Raw genomic sequence first — 17,511 nt, 5'->3', positions numbered from 1 at the left:
ACTGATCCAGTCTCATTAGCTTTGACTGACAATTGACAGATTATGTCAAAATATAGATATTGGCTCATTTTGTGCATTTAACATGGCATTTATTTATTTCATAATAGATTTCACTGGTATTTTTTTATTTAAATTTGAATAACATGACATTCTGTATGAAACAATAAGCCTTTGTAACCTGTCTATTCATGTCCTCTTAGTGTATTTTGTACAAAGCATTGGTATCCAAGTACAGATTATCCACATGGCCGACTGGGCCGGGTCCTCCGACCTCTAGAGGGCGTCCAAACTCACTACTTTACTACTACTTTTTTTTTTTTTCAAATCAATAAATTAATTGAGTGTGTGTATGTTGAAATGCGAACCAAATGATACAGAGTTACTTTATTTGCAAATAAAATGATTACGATCGGTTTGCTGGTTGTGTCTCTGTCATGTTGATGAAAAGTCAGGTCAGAGGTCAGGTGGTAACCATGGGAATTTAGCGCCAAAGCCGGCCGGTCGCGGAAGACGCTTCTGAAAACATCATGGAGAACAAACGTTGGAGAGGTGGAACAGCAAAGAGAGAAGCGAAATAAGAAAATTATATCAGAGACTGAACTTCGGACAAACATACCATCTATGTTGACTTTTTCAAAAGTCGGCTACTCGGCTTGCTAGCATTAGCAAAGAGCCGGGAGAGGATGATGCTAACATCGCAAAGAAAGGGGACAGTAAAATGACCGCAGACGCTACCGTTAGTTCATCTTAGCATCAGCATTAAAAAGACACAGAGCCACAGCCCTGCCAAAGACACCTGTAAAACGGCCCCACCCTCATCTCACCCGGAGTAGGTTGAGTAGGTTACCAGTCTAGCAGCCCCTCTTTTTGTTACTTTCTACCTGTTGAACTTCTAATCAAGGCAACACTGGACAGAGACATGGACTTCAGTAATACAGTGGAGGAGTTTTCGAGGGAAAAGGCCAGAGAGAAGACCGTCACTTGAGGTAGGCTTCCTCTCCTGTTATTAATCGCACATTATGGACTATCCCAATTTAAGGTATATATTCTTGTCTCCACTGTGTTTATATGAGAAGTAGTTGAAACCTATTTAACTGTTGTATCATTGTGTCTCTGTTCAGCAGTTTGAATCAATTTCGCTCTCTCTCTCGCTCTTTCTCGTTCTCTCTCTCTCTCTCTCTCTCTCTCTCTCTCTCTGAATCAGAATTATATTGATGAATGTGGGGCAGTATGTGCTTGTGGATTGTAGGCTAATTTGTTGATATTGCTGCTGACCCAAAAAAGCATTCTTTCAATCATGTATTGTAAATCCTGTATGATAATATATATGTACAGGTGCTGATATTGTCCTTCAGGTTGTGATCATAGGCTGTAACCTGTCAATGTAAATCCTGTACAAGCTACAGGTGTTTCCAATAGATAGTAGCCTCCACTGAGAACTGAGTATGTGGAAAGCAGATTGGGAAAGGGGCGCATCCAAGATTTTGTGCCCAGGGGCCTCTGCATTCTTAATGTGGGCCTGTCGGTATAGTATTGATATTGGTATCAGCAATACCAGCCTGGGTTTTACTTGGTATCGCATATCACTAATGGCCATACAGTGTACAGTGTATTCCTCATGATCCATGACTTGCGGAAGCGGAATCGCTGTCATTTTGACTTAGACTCACTCACTCACTCACTCACTCACTCACTCACTCACTCAATAAGTGATTGAGTATTATTATTATTATTATTATTATTATTGTTTGCTAACACAGTAAAAGGTTATCTATTTCTGTTGAAGTACTAAATGCATTTTACAGTTGCCATTGAAATGAAGAAATTAAATGTGTCTGAGAAGTCACCAAAAAAATAATTTGAAATTCATGTGTAACTTCGCTCATCAAGAGCCTCGTTGTGTTGGCTTTGTGGTGACACTATCAGTGTTGTCGTTGGGCAACTATGCATATGACTTGTGATTTTTTACTTCGATCATATTCTGTCATTCCATTCTCTACAAATTACAAGAAAGGGTCTCCTCCACCTAGTGCACTCTATACCTTTCAGGGACTGTCACTCACTAAATCTGCACTAGCTGAAGTGGTGAATGATGTGCTTACTAAGGACTCTATTCCACCTCTGTGTTTCTCTTACTCGATCTTAGTGTAGCTTCTGATACCATAGATGATTGTATATTCCTGAATCAATTAGAAAATCAATTTGACATCTCTGATGTGGCTCTCACGTGGTTAAACTTGTACTCATCTGAAATAACATTGTATATTTCCTATAATAATAATCAGAATTCTGTATCATGAAATATGATGTACCCAGGGCTCTGTTCTTGGCCCTCTGCTATTCTTTCTTTCTGTTTCACCTCTTGACCAAATTACACACAGTCATGGAATTAATTTCCTCTGCTATGCAAATGATACTCAGCTATATATGGTGGATGACCCCTCAAATTGTGAAATTAGAGGCTCGTCTGTTTGCTGAGAAAAACTGAATATCAGATGCTGGCCATTGGCCAAGCCTGACGCAGACATCAGTTTGATCAGTTAACAGTAACTCTTGACAACTGTGTGATTTGTAAAAGTCTGACCGCTAAGACTCTTTGTGTTACATTTTATAAGCACATTAAAGAGATCACCAAGACTGCCTTTTTTTTACCCAACCCCATCTTTATGCCTTAACTTTAAATGAATTGTTCATTCTTTGATTGCTTCAGACCTTGTACATATTAAACCTTGTAAAGTATAGATCCAAGATCCCAAAGCCCAGTGCTGGCTGACACAGTACCACAAAGAAGAAAATTTCAAATGCAAACATTTATTAAAATCATGTGCACTGAAAACTAAGTCATTGTACAAGACAAAGTGCAACACAGAGTAAATGCTACGATTAAAAGAAAGCTGAAAATGATTTTTGATCAAGTGCTTCTAATCACTGTGTGTGTGGCCAGTCACTCACTACCACAAAGCACACATGGTTAATGTTTTTTCTTACGAATTAAATGCAGAGTTTGATTTTTATTCATGCGTATAACATCAGGAAAAATCATACATTTCAGCCTGGGAATCTTCGTCTCCTGGATAAAAGATCAGATGAGACAGCTCCTTTGGCCTAAAGAGAGCACATAAGAAGCACAGAGAGAGAGCAAAAAAATTATATGTGCCGGAAGAAATAACAACATTATTTGTAATTAAGTAGCAATAAAATACTCCATAATAGGTAAAAGTCCTACAGTAAAAAGTATACATAAGTGAAAGGACTTTTGTATTACTGGCAAAATGCACTGAAAATATCATAATGTTGTAGAGCTTATTTAGATTACTTATTGGGTAGTTTACTCTGTAAGGCTTGATGGTTACTCACTTGCAGGCTTTGGTGTTCACACAGATCGTCCTCACATCATCACTGGTTGTGAGCTCCTCAATCAATTCTCCGAGGTGTTTTTTCACAAATTTGCGGCACAGATCTTTTAAGAGGCCAATTTCATTGCAGACGGTGTTCAACTTTGACTTCACCTCCTGTAAGAGCAAAAACTGTATTATTGCATTTTCAAAGATACCCGAGATCAAACTGTCGAGGCTCTTAGACGCTTTACCTCTGTGGTGGTGTTTTTTCCAATGATTTTCTTGATCTTTTTTAAAGCCCACTTGCATGCCCAGCACACACCTGGAATCTGCAAATGAAAGTGATTTTAATTTTCTGTGACCTCTAACAATTTTACACCGTCTGGTTCGGGCTCCTTTTTTCTATGGAGTCATAGGAGTGCAATACTTGTCACATGATTTGTCAGCAGTTCCACTGAAGAGTAATTTCACGTCTAAACTTCTCATATGTTTTCATTTAAATAACTGGTGCACAAAGATATAAACTTATCCTAAATTTCACGCAAAAAAAAAAAATGCTAATATTAGGGAAATATCCCAACAAAGAATATAAATTTGTGAAGCAGAACGTTGATTTTTCTTCTTTCCTGTCTGAATAAATAACCAATGACCGCTCAGATTTATATTCTGACCACTGGAGGGGATCGATCCCTAGCTTGGGAAACACTTAACCCATATGTATAGAAAGTAATTAAAACAAGCTCTCTCTCGTGTAACTATTGAACATTTTGTCATCTGACATTTTAAGATGAACACAGATTATCTAAGTGCAACCTAAATTGTGTAAAGCATATTACCTTGCCGGCCTCCGTGGAGATTTCTACCTCCACCTGCTCCTGATCATCAATGTTAACCACAAAGCTTCTTCCACAGACTGTCCAGACTGTGAAGGAACAAAAAAAAATGTTAAAGTACACTTTACACAGCAAAGACACATTGACACATGTTCTACAAGGGAAAACATGTTAAAGAGAACACAGTAAGACACCTGAACATGTCACCAGGATGCACACAAGGAGGACTGAAGATGTTTCCATTGCTAACATGGAGCAGTGATCTCTTGTCTCCGTGTGTGAGTATGTCTGCTGATGACCCTCCTTTTATTCATGAAAGAGGTGAGGGGCTACACAGCAACGGAAGTGTCAAACCACAAATTTGTTGCCAGTCGCAGCACTGACTCTCAGATGGTTTTGTGGAGGCGAATTTCACGGAAGACCACCATCACACACTTTTTCCAGTCAGGTCATATGTGAGTGGTCGTGGTGTGTTGGTATTGTGGTTTGCTTTATCATCTTAATATTACTCACAGGTCTGCAAAAATAGATGAGTGATTAAATATATTCTTGAATTTGTCATCCATGTGCAGATCATATTTATTTATAAATTAAATCAGTGAGCAGTTCATGTGTGCAGCATGCAGTTTTTTGTGTGAATGTATGATAATGTATATTTGAAACTTATGTATGATTTTATTTTGTTTGCTGTTCTTCAGTAAAGTTATTTTTTTTTCTGTTTCTTTGTTCTCTGGTTTTTCACTGGTTTGATTAGGTCTTTGTCATGAGTGTTTCTGATTGACATAAGTCAGTATTAATCACCGTTGTCAGTACCACGTGCAACTGAATGCATACAATAACAGCAATAATTAACCAAAATGAGCAGGGACTATCAAGGGTTATTAAATACTTTCATTACAGAAAAATGGGAACACAAGAGCCCAGTGAGAGTTCAGTCAGGCAGTTCCATAGCATATTTTTTTTTATTTCATTACCTTTAAACTATGGAATCAGAGGAATTACCAATTACAATGTAATTCGGAATTATTATCATTAAAAGAGGATTTTTATAAGAACTGAAGTGCAAGGTTGCACCACGTGAAGGTGTTTTAACATAATTGGAATTAAAATGAAAAATACGTTTAGTTTAATTCTTGTATTTTGTAGGGTCTGCAGGGGCCTGAGTGGACCATTAGATTCCCCCCACATGTCTTCAGACGGTGGACTCATTTTGTGACTGGTGCAGTCAAATGCACCTGATATGAGCTTCTTGTGCTTGGCATCAGACTTTTGGTTACTTTGTGCAAAGGTGCTCTGCAATAGATGTACAGTGGGAAATTGATTAGAATTATTTTGGGGTTCAACTGTGTTTCTATCCATAACACCTCATCAAAGGTCTCATATCAAATAACCCAGACAGGTATTGCTACAATCTCTGTTTTGAAACATGTCTATGTTGTATTGAAATACCTGGAACATCCTCTCTTCCCTTTGACAGTTTAAACCTTGTAAGTTACAAGTACATTGTGCCCATTTAAAATGAAACTGACTCTAAACAGGGGGGTCGGGGGGGGTAATGTTACTTTCTTACTTAAATAGGGCAACCATGTGGGTTAGCTGTTATTTCCCACAAGAGTATCACTTGCAAAGGTAAAACACTCGTCCATCTTTTACTCAATTCTTCTAGATGGAGAAGAATTAGAAGTAAAAACAACTTGACTGTAGCCTCTTCACAATTGTAGAGTAAGTATGTGATGTTAGCCCATCCAGGTGTGCTTTAAATAGTTCTGGCTCCACAAAACAAAAAGATGAACAAAGCACAAAACCATAGGAAGATACTTGCAAAGTCTTCAGTGTAAGCTAAAATGCATTGTGTACCACAATGCTGCTGATGTGTTATATTCACATGTGTGGTTTGAGACATAATCTACTGTGTGGTTGTAGTCAGTGTTGCCATGCAACAGCTTGCATGTTCGCAGGGTGTGCAGATATTAACAAAATGTAAACCCTTGTATATCCGTTTTAAGTGCTGCTTTTGTTTGCATCATCTTTCTTGGTTTTCACAGGTTTAATCAACACCTTTTAGCTTCAGTCCATGTAGCAGTCTTTCATATGAACAGTGACACAGCCTTGTGACACAGAAACTAAAAAATGGCTACATACTGCTTTTCAATTTCACTACTGTTTTTAAGAATACATAAATGTCTGCTCTGTGTCACGTTTGTATGAACATAATTGCTTGATTGTCCTTCATGTCCACTTTAACAGCTTAAACTTAACCTAAACCATCGTTCCCATTCAAAATGTGTCTTTAAAGAAATGTTTAAAGTCAGTAGATCTGTTAATTGGATTCTGTATTAAACCTGCATGACATATTATTTATTATCTGTTATATATAAGTTGTTATGTAGAAATTGTTAGCAAACAGTTACTTATTCACACATATAGCACACACAAAGCAACATTAACGTTCATGTGGAGTTGTGTTTCTGGCCAACTGTTGAACATAAGTTCAATATTTACTCTCCTTTTTAGATCTCTTGTTGTTTCCAACAACACCTGAGGGAAATATCTGGCTCTTTAGCAGCTAAATGCTCTACTATGTTCATCTGCTATCTGTAAATATGTCTGTCAGCTGTCTGATACTGAGCAGGTAGAGTGCAGTGGGGAGTTTTCACTTAAAAAGGCCCCTTGAGAGTGGTACAAGTGACCCTGAACAATACAGCTGTGGGCTGGATAATAATGAACTAAACACTAAAAAGTTCCACAGAACTGAGGGCGGTGGAAAGTTGGCTGATAATTTTACTTGGTTTTGTCATAAGCAACATCTTACACATAACATCATTGACCATATACAGGAATATCAGGTAGTGCAGCTTTAAGTAGAATTTTTACTGGTAGAGACAAAATAAAAGGTTGTGAAGCATTATGTGATTTATTGTATGTTCTAGACACACTGAATCTGTGGGTCTGTTTTTACTGTAAGCAAGTTGAAAAAAGGTATATAGTGTTCTTAAAACAGCCTCTCTATATTTTCTTGCCTGTAACCAAACAGCTATGCATTGAAAAGAGTTTGCATTAGCTACAAATTTTTAACACATCTTAAACACTTGCCCTGAAGATGTGAAAGAGTGTGTGTGGAAATGTGATTCTTAAAGTCACAGATGTCTCTGGTCTCCCGTATTTGATCTTCCCTAGTTCAAGGGCTGTTGCACTGGACTGCGGTTGCACCAAAATACCAACAGGGGGTGCTTGACTCAAGTATGTGAGACCTGCTGGCATCCTGTAGTGACGGCCTGTTGTGACTCATTACACAGACACACAACAGGAAAATGGAGAGACACGGAAATAGCAAAGTGTCTGTGATTGTAGTTAGGCTGCGCCTCCAGCAACAATTTCAACATGTGAGCAGCTGCTTAATGAAGCTGCAGAAACCTCAGAATCTGCAGTGAGACTGTGTCTCTAATCATGGACTACAGGGTGTGCAGTCTGTCTGGTAAAATGACTAGGTAGATCCAGTAAGGGTAATTCAGGAGGGCTTGCTCAACTGTGAGATGGGTGGATGAGAAAGTGGGCTGGTTCAGTTGAAAGAGTCCTGGAAACAACTAGATGTCCAAACTTTCTGATGAACTTTTTCATTTAATTGGTGTGTGGGCAACAAATTTTAATACACACACTAAAAATACTCAACAAATAGTCCAAACACAAAAATCTCCAGTAGTCAGTAGTCAAGTTGCATTTTGGGTAACTTAGGTGCCAATCTCTTAAACTGCCCATTATGAGTTTGGCTATGTTGTAGAACAGCAATGCAATGTTAAGTCGCTAACTTTTTTCAGCTTCGTGTTATTACAGTAACATTAGAAGGTACATTAGTTAGATTAGAAGATGCTCCATCTATGTTTGCAGAAAGTTTGAAGTTTTGGAGAAATTGTCTTTTTAAGTCTTTCTTGAATCGGGATCAGTTGTAATGCCATGTCATGATGCCTTGTACCGCACTGTACCAGCATACAGGATTTTTTTTATCAAAGGAAATGTTCATGATGGAGTTCAAACCCTTTGGACATATGATCACTGCATGCTATTTTGATGAATATTAAATTTTGTCAGCATTATTTCATAATTGCTCTGTAATTGAGAACTTAACAAAGAATCCCACCCCAATTGTCAGGTAATTGTTAAAAGTTTAGTTGGATGTACTCCCTGATTAGTTAAATTTGTTTTTGTTTTCCATAAAATTTTTAAAAAGGTGAAGGGTTAGGGTTACATTAAGTGAGATGTGTAAACTGAGACAAAGCCACTGTGACACATAAAACTCTGTGCATTACAGCAAAATCCTCATTTTATTTGTCTCCAACATTCAGTCTTTAACACCTTCATGCTGTGAAGTTGGATTCACTTCTTAACATACTGAATAACTGAGTCACACGCCAGTTGTTTTCAAACCAAATCATATCACAATATGCATATTTTTTGGAGGCCCACTTGAGCGAATGATGAGGTTATTATCGATCGCTAATTGCTGAGCACAAGAGGAAAGAGAACCAGGACGGAAATGTATAAATCATTGAGACTGATATAAGAATCAGTAAATTGTGAAATATTAGGTACAGTGGGATCCAGAAGTCTGCTGAAGAAAAGGAATGTGAGACAAACACAGAAATCATCATAATGCATGTTGCGTTATTGTGATAAAGAAGGACTTTTAATCTCATACGTACATTATGTACAATATAGCATTCTTGGACATTTAGTAAAGCCCTGTTTCAGTGCAGAACAACCTTTAAAAGATATACTATATCTACTATGATGCAACATCTTGCCAGAAATGCACTTCATTAGTATCTGAATCTGAAGGCCTGTTCAGAATAGTCTGTACTGAGAAAGAGGAAAGTCACATGATAGTGATCACATTTAAAGTTAACACACTAACTAGAAATGTATCATTTTCTTGCATGTTTCAATGTCTTACAGTCGTCATTGTGCATTCACAAGTCATTCCCATCAGATCACACAAATTAGAAACAAAAACAGTCTCTGTCCTGATTATACCAAAGCTGTGCCTTCTCGTTCTCTTCTGTTTCATAATGATGAAGATTGAAATCTTTGATGAAAACGACCAAAAAGAGAGAAGATTATATCCATTATTCAATCAATTAAAAAAACTTTTTAAGACTAGCCTGAAACAATAAATCTAGAAAATGTTAAATTGGGTAAATAACATGTTTTGTGTTCACAGGAAAAGATTTTCAGTGTTACCATGAGCATAAAGTAAAATCCTGAATTGTGAGATATCAAGATTGGAAGTGTGAGGGTGATATTTTTGAAAGACCAGAGAGAATTACTTAAGTCTTTGATTGTGTCAAACTCCTCTGAAAATACTCCCCCACATCTCTTTGTAGCACCTGATGTGCTTTGTTTCTCACTTGTTACAAGAGAAACATATGGAAAACCTTTTCACGACTTTAACTGTATGTTAGAGGTTATGCGGGAAGTTTTTTAAGATGTTTAGGGGATTTAAGGCTTCAAAGAAAGAAAAAAATAGTATTTTCTCTCTAATAGGTTTTTTGCATCAAGTTTTCTCAGGGATTTTTGTCATCCATTTCAGAGCCTAGTGTTGACTACTATGTATGAAAATCTAACATTTTGCTTGAAACATAATGTAAAAGCATGAGAAACTAAACTATTTGTAGGCGCAATGCCATTGTATGTACTGAAACCTTGAAAATAATAACTGTAGTAAGTGTTTGATTATTTTTCTCAGGCGTAAACAGCCAGCCCACTTTCAGAAAATAAACAGCTTGTAGCAGAATAAAACTGAGAGAAAAAAAATAAACAAACACACACACACACACACACACACACACACACATAGGCTCTATAAATTAAATCAAATCCAGTGATACAGTGATCTCCTGTCATCTTGCAAACAACAAACAGTCATCTCAGCATCTCTCTCCTTGTGCTGAGAGGGAGTGAGGAAGGTACAGAGACTCTGACCTGCAACAAAGTGGAGTCCTCAGTGACAAAACCAGCATCACCTTTAAGTTCAAACTCCAGTTTCTTCAGAGAGAAAACTCCCTCACTGGTGCCTCGTAGCCATTTTGTCAGTTCAGTTTCCTCCTCCTCTGGCCTCCAGGCGGCTGATCCCATCTTCCCTCTCTCTCTCGCCCTCTTCGGCTCCCTGAGTGTTTCTCTCAGATGATTTCCAGGACGTCACAGGGCACAAAGCCTCTCTTCTTTCCACACGCCACTCGGATGAAGCCGCTGCGCTCGCCCTCACTGCTTACACAGATCTGAGAGCAGAAGAGAAATTTCACTCCAGTGATAAAATATGAACAGAAAGTACAGTTAACAAAATCAAACAACTTACTCTCAATGTTTTTTCATTTGTGTTGGCAAGGGGACACACAACAGTTTGGAGGATGTCATGTTTACATCTTTGAGAGCATCAGATATATTATTGCAATACACTACAAGGTCAAATATTTGTGGACACACTTGTGTATTTCTTGTCTGGAGTTGTATTTCATGGTTTGGGCTTAGGCGCCTTAATTCCAGTTAAGAGAAAATCTGTTAATTCGGCATACAATAATCTTTAAGATAATAGTGTGCTCCCAACATTGTGGTGAGAATCTGGGGACAGAGAAGTCCATAAAACTGTGGTTTAGTTGGGAAGACCTTTACTGGACTGCAACAAAAAAGTCTGAAGACTGAATTTGAACTGGAAACATTGCGGTTACATGGTATGTGTCTTCGACCACTCAGCTGCCATGACACCCCCAGGAAAAGATTTCTTGCAAGAAAGATCCCAGACTGTCTTTCTACAACTGATCCAAAACTGCTGCCCGAGTGTTGACTAAGACCAGAAAGAGTGCACACGTTGCACCCATTTAAGAGTCAGTTTTCATATTCAAAATTCTTTTACTACTACTTTAAGAAATACTACATCGTCTCCATGATACCAAGATAATTATCTGAAATGCTTTCATGTATGAGTCATGACAGCCCCACCGGTCGTCTAGCATGAGCCTTTTAGGTATTCTGAAGAGCAGTCAAAAACTTTATTTTTTTATTTTCATCTTTCCTGCTCTAATCTCTATTTTTTTTGTACCATAGTCTCCATTTGTTTTATTTTTAGTACTTATTATTACCTTTACACAGTCTACAGTCTGTAGCTGCACTAACCTGTATGAAAACTACGATAAAAAGTTTGATTTGTGTAGAATAATCTCATAGCACAAAATATGTGTTAATATACTGCATTGCCTATCTTGAGAATAAATTGTTGCTTCCTGTCTTATTATCATTACACAAAAAGGTGATAATAATGACGATGATGCTGCTGTTGTTGCGATGAGAATCAACACTAACAATTGTGGTTGCAGTTTACCTTCAAGGAGAGGGAATGGGTTGTGTTTTGAGCAATAAATATGCTGTTTCCTAATTTCACTCACTGACCCTCATAATGGCCCAGAACACACTGTTTTCATGCTCCCTCTAAGTACTCTACAACATCTTCCCCTGGGCTTGTGTGACTGGAAAAGAAAGGCAGCGGGTCACAGACCCGTCTTGTGTTCGGCGGTTTCATCTCCACTGGGGGTTGCTTACTTTAAGTCTCCTCTGAGTCCCAACATGCCCTGGAAAGTATTGTGGGAAAAAGGGAGTCTGATCTAAGTACAGCCATCATGCTAAAAATGCTAATTTAATGATAACTCCTGTGTCCGACCACTCTAGACAAGCTTTTCAGTGAGTGTATGTGAGGGCAGAGTTGCTGCAGGTAAGGGGTGTCGTGGGAACTGCAGGAGGGTGATGTGATGGCTAAAGACCTGCTGGATAATGTGACTCTGATGTGTTCTAATGGGTGTGATCATGAATTACACACAGGTGTAATGTGTTCACTGGATCAACCCTGCTAACGTTAAGTCTAAATGAATTCTTAATGTGTTTTGTCTCTGTGGCTCCAGGGGCAAGTAATTAACCCAAACAACAATTGTATCACTACTGTGAAATCTTTACACCAGCTTTGTTTAGCTTGGTGTCCAGGCCTTTTTAACGTCATCTAGTGTCATCTTTAAAAAGGAAGACGATCATCAATCACACACAATCTTCATCATCATAATTATGAGTACCTGTCCCTCCTTCAGGGTGATCTGGCCTTGTTCCTTACAGCCGATGAACGTCCTGTTACACCTGAACACTTGGTCCCCCACCCGCACCTGATGAGCAAAGGCTGCTGGGAAGAAACCAATCCTGTCCTCAATTACCCCCTGTAAAAAATGCATTCATTAAAAATTAAAACAGCTGAAGCATGGAAGAGCTGCAAAGGACATAAGGGTGTTACAGACCCAGTGTTTTCACAAGTGATTAGATGAAAAGCCTTGAAATTACATCACAGGATCTGTTGGTTACTGTTCATCATACCTGTATAAAGTTTTATTTTAGGTCATACTACTTACATATGTACTAACTTATATGTACCTGACACAAGATCAAAGATGGTATAGTCAGTGTTTCCTCTACATTCATTTAGCAGTGGCGGCCCGCCACTGCTAAATCATAGCCGCCACGCCTTCAAATTTCTTTTATTTTTTTTTATTTTTATTTATTTTTTTTTATTGTCGCAAATGCACCACCGCCACATCTCTCCACCTTCACAGCCTGTGTGATGATGAGCGCAACAGCGGCGGGAGGGGAGGGAGGGAGGGAGGGAGGGAGTGGGGTGGTTGGGGGATCCTATTGGAGTTAATTACTCGCGAGAGCGCGGCCTTGAAAGTGACATCACGTCAGGCACCAGGTGAGAGTCAGAGAAGTGTAGTCGTGAGGAATAAGGCAGCGAATTACCGGAGAAAAGGTAGACTTATTAGCCAACTCAGTGACGCTAACTTGGGTAAACTAATTGATAGCATTAAGCTAATATCTACACGTCATTATGTATTAACTGCTGACTGCATTTTCAGATGAGCTTGTTCAGATACTTCTCTAAGAAGAGAAAGACAACAGATGAAGAAGACGCTAGTCAGGTAGCATCATAAGCCTTTTACTGACTCGTAAATGATGATGGTTAGGTAAAAAATAGTATTTTAATGTTCACACTTGTAATCAGATGTGATGTGAGTGTAAATTATATAACGCTGTTAGCGTTACGTTACTCACACTTTTAATGTAATCTTATTAGACAAGTAACATTAGACAGGGAGGAGTTGTTAAACAAAGTGGAGGAGAGCAGAGCACAGCAGCGGAGAGATGAGCCTGGGTGCAAACTTTGCCACTGACTCTACCACCCCCCCCACCCCCGATAGCATGCCCCCACTGCTGAAAAAAATCCTAGAGGAAACACTGGGTATAGTAGTGTATGTGTTTTTACATATGGTACATATTAGAGATGCACAATAATAATTGGGCTGATAAATTATCGGTCTATTATGGGAAAAGTACACCATTTTTTGTTGCTGCGATAAAGAAATTGAACCCGATAAATGGATCTGATAATGCAATTACATTGCTACACCAGCAGGTGGCACTATACTGTGGCTAAACCATGGAAAACGAGTCTAAGTTTTCGTGCTCATAACGTCAATTGCTGCACCTCAGTACTGTGCTCATGTCTGGAGTTGAGAGCCAACATGTCTTCACCGGTCTGGTTGTTTTTCTTGGTGGGACCGGACTACAACGCCATTGCAATTTGCAAAACATGTTCAGCAAGGATTCCAAGAGGAGGAAAACATGTCCCTACCTGCCTTATGTGATATGGTCACAACACACATTCATAATTTGATCGACAAGAACACACTTAACATAAGTTTGACCATGGACATTTGGGCATCTGACATTAGTCCAGTGAGTATGCTTAGTTTAACAGCTTAGTGGCTGGATGAAGACTTCAACATGGAAAAAGCCTTGCTGTATGCACAGGAGTGCTCTGGTTCGCATACTGCGACGATATGCCAAGCTTTTGAAACCATGTTTGAACAATGGAGTATAATAAAAGACAGAGTGCATGTTGTGCTCAGGGATAATGCACGCAATATGACCAAGGCCATGGAAGAATGTGGGGTCACAAGCTTGGGCTGTATGGCACACACTACAGCTTGCGGTAAACGAGGCTGTACTGAGCCAAAGAAGCATCACGGACTGTGTTTCGATCGGCAGGGAGATGGTAGGCCACTTTAAGCATTCCCAACTTGCCACCTCCTGTCTGAAAGATTTACAGACACAACTGGGCATGAAAACCACAAGTCTCTAACAAGACGTACCAACGCGATGGAACAGCACGTTCTATATGCTATATGAGTAGATTTTGAATTACCTGCATCTCTAGGTGTATATCAGTGGACTTTAATAGAAAAGATGTTGACTCTTCTTGACTCATGTGAACAGTTGATAAAAGAGCTCAGTTATAGCCACAGCAGCAGATGTGATCCCCTCCATTGAAGCCTTAAAACGTTTGTTAAACAAGACTTTTGCAACAGATCAGGGAGTGTAAACTTCAAAGAGCGCTCTATTGCAAGCCATAGAGCAGCGATTCAGTCACATCTATACAGAGGCCCTGTATTATCTTGCCACAATCTTGGACCCTAGATATGAGGACTGCTATTTTAACCAAGCAGCAAAAAGGCAAGCCAAAGAAATGTTCAGGGAAAAGCTGAACTGTGCAACAGCAGAGAAGGTGGATGAGCCACAAGTGAGTGTTTAGATAAATAAAGCTTTCAATGTCTCTTTAAAAAGACACCAAAAAAAATTTAAAATATAAGTGTGTTTTTGTTCTACTTTAGATAAGAGGATATCTTTTCAGAGTCCCCGATTTCCAGAACCGAGAGCCCAGCAGAATACTGGACAAACAAGAGTTCCTGGTTCTGGACCTCGCCTCAGCCCCTTGCACTAACATAGACAGTGAACATTTGTTTTCTGCTGCTGCAAATGTTATTGATGAAAAAAGCAACAGAATTGGTTTGAGTAGGCAGAGATGTTTCTTATCAAGAAAAATCTCCCATTGATGCCCTCACATAGCAAATTGTTCCTCAAACCTTCGAAAAGACAATGTAGACAAAAAGCGAAAAATGATGTACTTTGGAAGGAAGGTAGGAAATGCTGATTAGTGAAAATTGGAAAACATTTTAAGTTGTTAAAAAAAAACTAAAACTTTTCTACAAAAGAACAATTTACAAAAGAAATCTCTAGATCTAGAAATCTCTAATCTCTACTATATGCCTTCTGCAGATAAAGCAGTAATAATTCTGCAAAAGCCTTTTGTTGAGTGATGCACTTTTTGTTCTTATTATTGTGAGATTTGAAGTGCATTTTGTTTATACTTAATTTATATGTAAAATATTTGATGGGTTATTTTTGCCTTTTGCTGTTTTTTTTTTTTTTTTTTATCTACAGCCTAAGTGGCCACAGGCCTTAAGTTTTGTAAAGCCTAACATACCAAGGTGCACTTGACTTAAATTCACTATGTGCGATCACAGTTGATTTTTATTTGGATCACATTTTTGTTTCAATTACTTGCCTGTGTGTATGATATGACACATCCCCAGTGCATCCAAACTTTGTTTATTGTTTATAATGTACTGTGGTTTTCTATTCACAAACAAATAAATGAACATTTGAAGAGCCAGGAATGCTGTTTCCTGTTATAGTTAGGTCAGAGCTACTAAAATATACATTCATAATCACTGCATCTTAGCCTTTTTACTCTCCTGGGTTCACAAACTCCAGATTATATGGAGGTCTTTTTTATATATAAAATATATAAATGTAAACTTACCGGTTATTGGTATGAGCCATAAGAAGCTGTTTATTATCGGTTATTGTATCGGTTGAAATATTTCATATCGTGCATCCCTAGTATATATACTACATATACATTATATGCAGGTGTTGTGTCAGGTGCAAATGATTGCCTCTTGACTTGTTTAAGTATTCATTGTTCAAAGACCATACAGGCCAGACGCCTCTGTTTATCTACAGGCTGTAGGGAACAACAACAGCATTAAAATGCGTGATGAGTTTCTTCATGGTCTGGTGGCAGCAGGCTGCCTCTGTACAGTCACGTTTTGGCCCTTTTGTCTCCCTAATTTATCTGTCATACATTTGTGTCCTGAGGCAGCCTGCTTTCTTGCTCTTGTAATGTACAGGCAGACGTTGAGTAATTTATCAATCCATTTCTTAATGGGGCATTTTTGGGGCTTTGTGGAAAACACACATTATATGTAAACTGGACAAAACCTGCAAACTTTATCTTTGAATTTGGCATCTTGAAAGGTTTGATGAACCATGTCACTACTAAGGTGTAATACGTCTTGTACCTACCTTCCACCAGTCATCATTAGAGTCGTCAGCCAATAAGATCCTGTCTCCTGCTCTGCAATAAAAAGGCAAAACAAAGTCAAATTCAACCAAAAGGTTTTTGCCCAGTTGCAAAAGTGAACTATTGGCCCCTATTGACCCCTTTTGAGTGAACGTTTCTACCAATTTGAAGAAATTCCCTCAAGGTGTTACTGAGATATTGTGTTCACAAGGCCAAAATCATGTTTTGTGAGGTCACCGTGACCTTAACGTTTGACCATCAAAATCTAATCAGTTCATCCTTGATTTCAAATGAATGTCTATGCCAAATCTGAAGAAATTCCCTCAAGGCGTTACTGAAGTATCATGTTCATGAGAATGGGACAGACAGACGGACAACCTGAAAATGTCATAGTGAGTCAGATTGAAAGATTACAAAACTGTCTGGAGAGTAAGAATTAATTAGCTAGTTACAGGAGCTAAAATCTACAGTTATTTCAGGTAAAAGGCCTGCTTACATACAGCACACATGTTTAACTAGAAGACATGTTTGTCAGCTTTTCTCTGATTTAATGACATGTGATACACCTTCATTCTGTCTGCGGTAAGTAATTCTTATTTATCCAGGAAATGCATGAATCACATTACCCCATCGCCACATGTGTCATAATTACTAGCATATGTTCAAAGCCGTCGGCTTCAGTATCAAAAGTTCCAGCACAGTTGAGCCAAATGTTGCTTTACGTAATTTCCCTTTTTCTTCCTCTTGTGGTACAGTTACAACACGAGTTGGCCTTTTAGTAATAATGATCATGACTCAGAAAACACTGTTTACTGAAGGTGAGAAACAGCACAGCTGTAAAATCTTGTAAGGTTATGTAAACAAAGTAGATACATGTTGATTCAATTAAGATAACAGGAAATGAAGCAGATGAGCATTTCCTTGAAATACTGTGCATTAAAATCAAGTTAATCATGACAAAGTGAGAGATGACAGTGAGAAAAGAGGTTGGTAAAATCTTTATCTCTTAAACAACAAAAAAAGGTTCTGAATCTAATCTATTATTAAAATGCAT

The 17,511-nt window shown here is 38.5% G+C and overlaps 2 protein-coding genes and 1 long non-coding RNA gene across 6 annotated transcripts in view; 1 reads left to right on the top strand and 2 right to left on the bottom strand.

The window, feature by feature from the left end:
* Positions 1–518: 518 nt before the first annotated feature.
* The window catches only part of LOC130180393 (uncharacterized), a 38,074-nt gene continuing 21,081 nt past the window's right edge, over positions 519–17,511 (top strand). The window contains exon 1 of the long non-coding RNA XR_008829397.1: positions 519–986. This is a non-coding gene — a long non-coding RNA (uncharacterized LOC130180393). The remainder of the gene's footprint in view (positions 987–17,511) is intronic.
* On the bottom strand, positions 2,796–4,513 carry LOC130180392 (antimicrobial peptide NK-lysin). Its single transcript, XM_056393897.1, has 5 exons — positions 4,366–4,513; positions 4,175–4,260; positions 3,590–3,667; positions 3,358–3,512; positions 2,796–3,105 (listed from the first exon to the last, which is right to left on the bottom strand). Exons 1-5 carry the CDS (start codon positions 4,421–4,423, stop codon positions 3,030–3,032), a joined length of 453 nt encoding a protein of 150 aa, XP_056249872.1. The 5' UTR covers positions 4,424–4,513; the 3' UTR covers positions 2,796–3,029.
* Positions 8,466–17,511, bottom strand: part of stac (SH3 and cysteine rich domain) — a 35,468-nt gene continuing 26,422 nt past the window's right edge. For all 4 annotated transcript variants that reach the window (XM_056393893.1, XM_056393894.1, XM_056393895.1 and 1 more), the window contains 3 exons: positions 16,460–16,511; positions 12,280–12,417; positions 8,466–10,443 (listed from right to left, as the gene is read on the bottom strand). In XM_056393893.1, the coding sequence (XP_056249868.1) occupies positions 10,345–10,443; positions 12,280–12,417; positions 16,460–16,511 (289 nt within the window). In that variant the 3' untranslated portion in view covers positions 8,466–10,344. The remainder of the gene's footprint in view (positions 10,444–12,279; positions 12,418–16,459; positions 16,512–17,511) is intronic.

The sequence above is a fragment of the Seriola aureovittata genome, chromosome 13, assembly GCF_021018895.1.
Source record: "Seriola aureovittata isolate HTS-2021-v1 ecotype China chromosome 13, ASM2101889v1, whole genome shotgun sequence".
Classification (NCBI taxonomy): Eukaryota; Metazoa; Chordata; class Actinopteri; order Carangiformes; family Carangidae; genus Seriola; species Seriola aureovittata.
The sequence above is the reverse complement of the archived record's forward strand: the minus strand, read 5'-3'. Positions and strand labels throughout refer to the sequence as shown.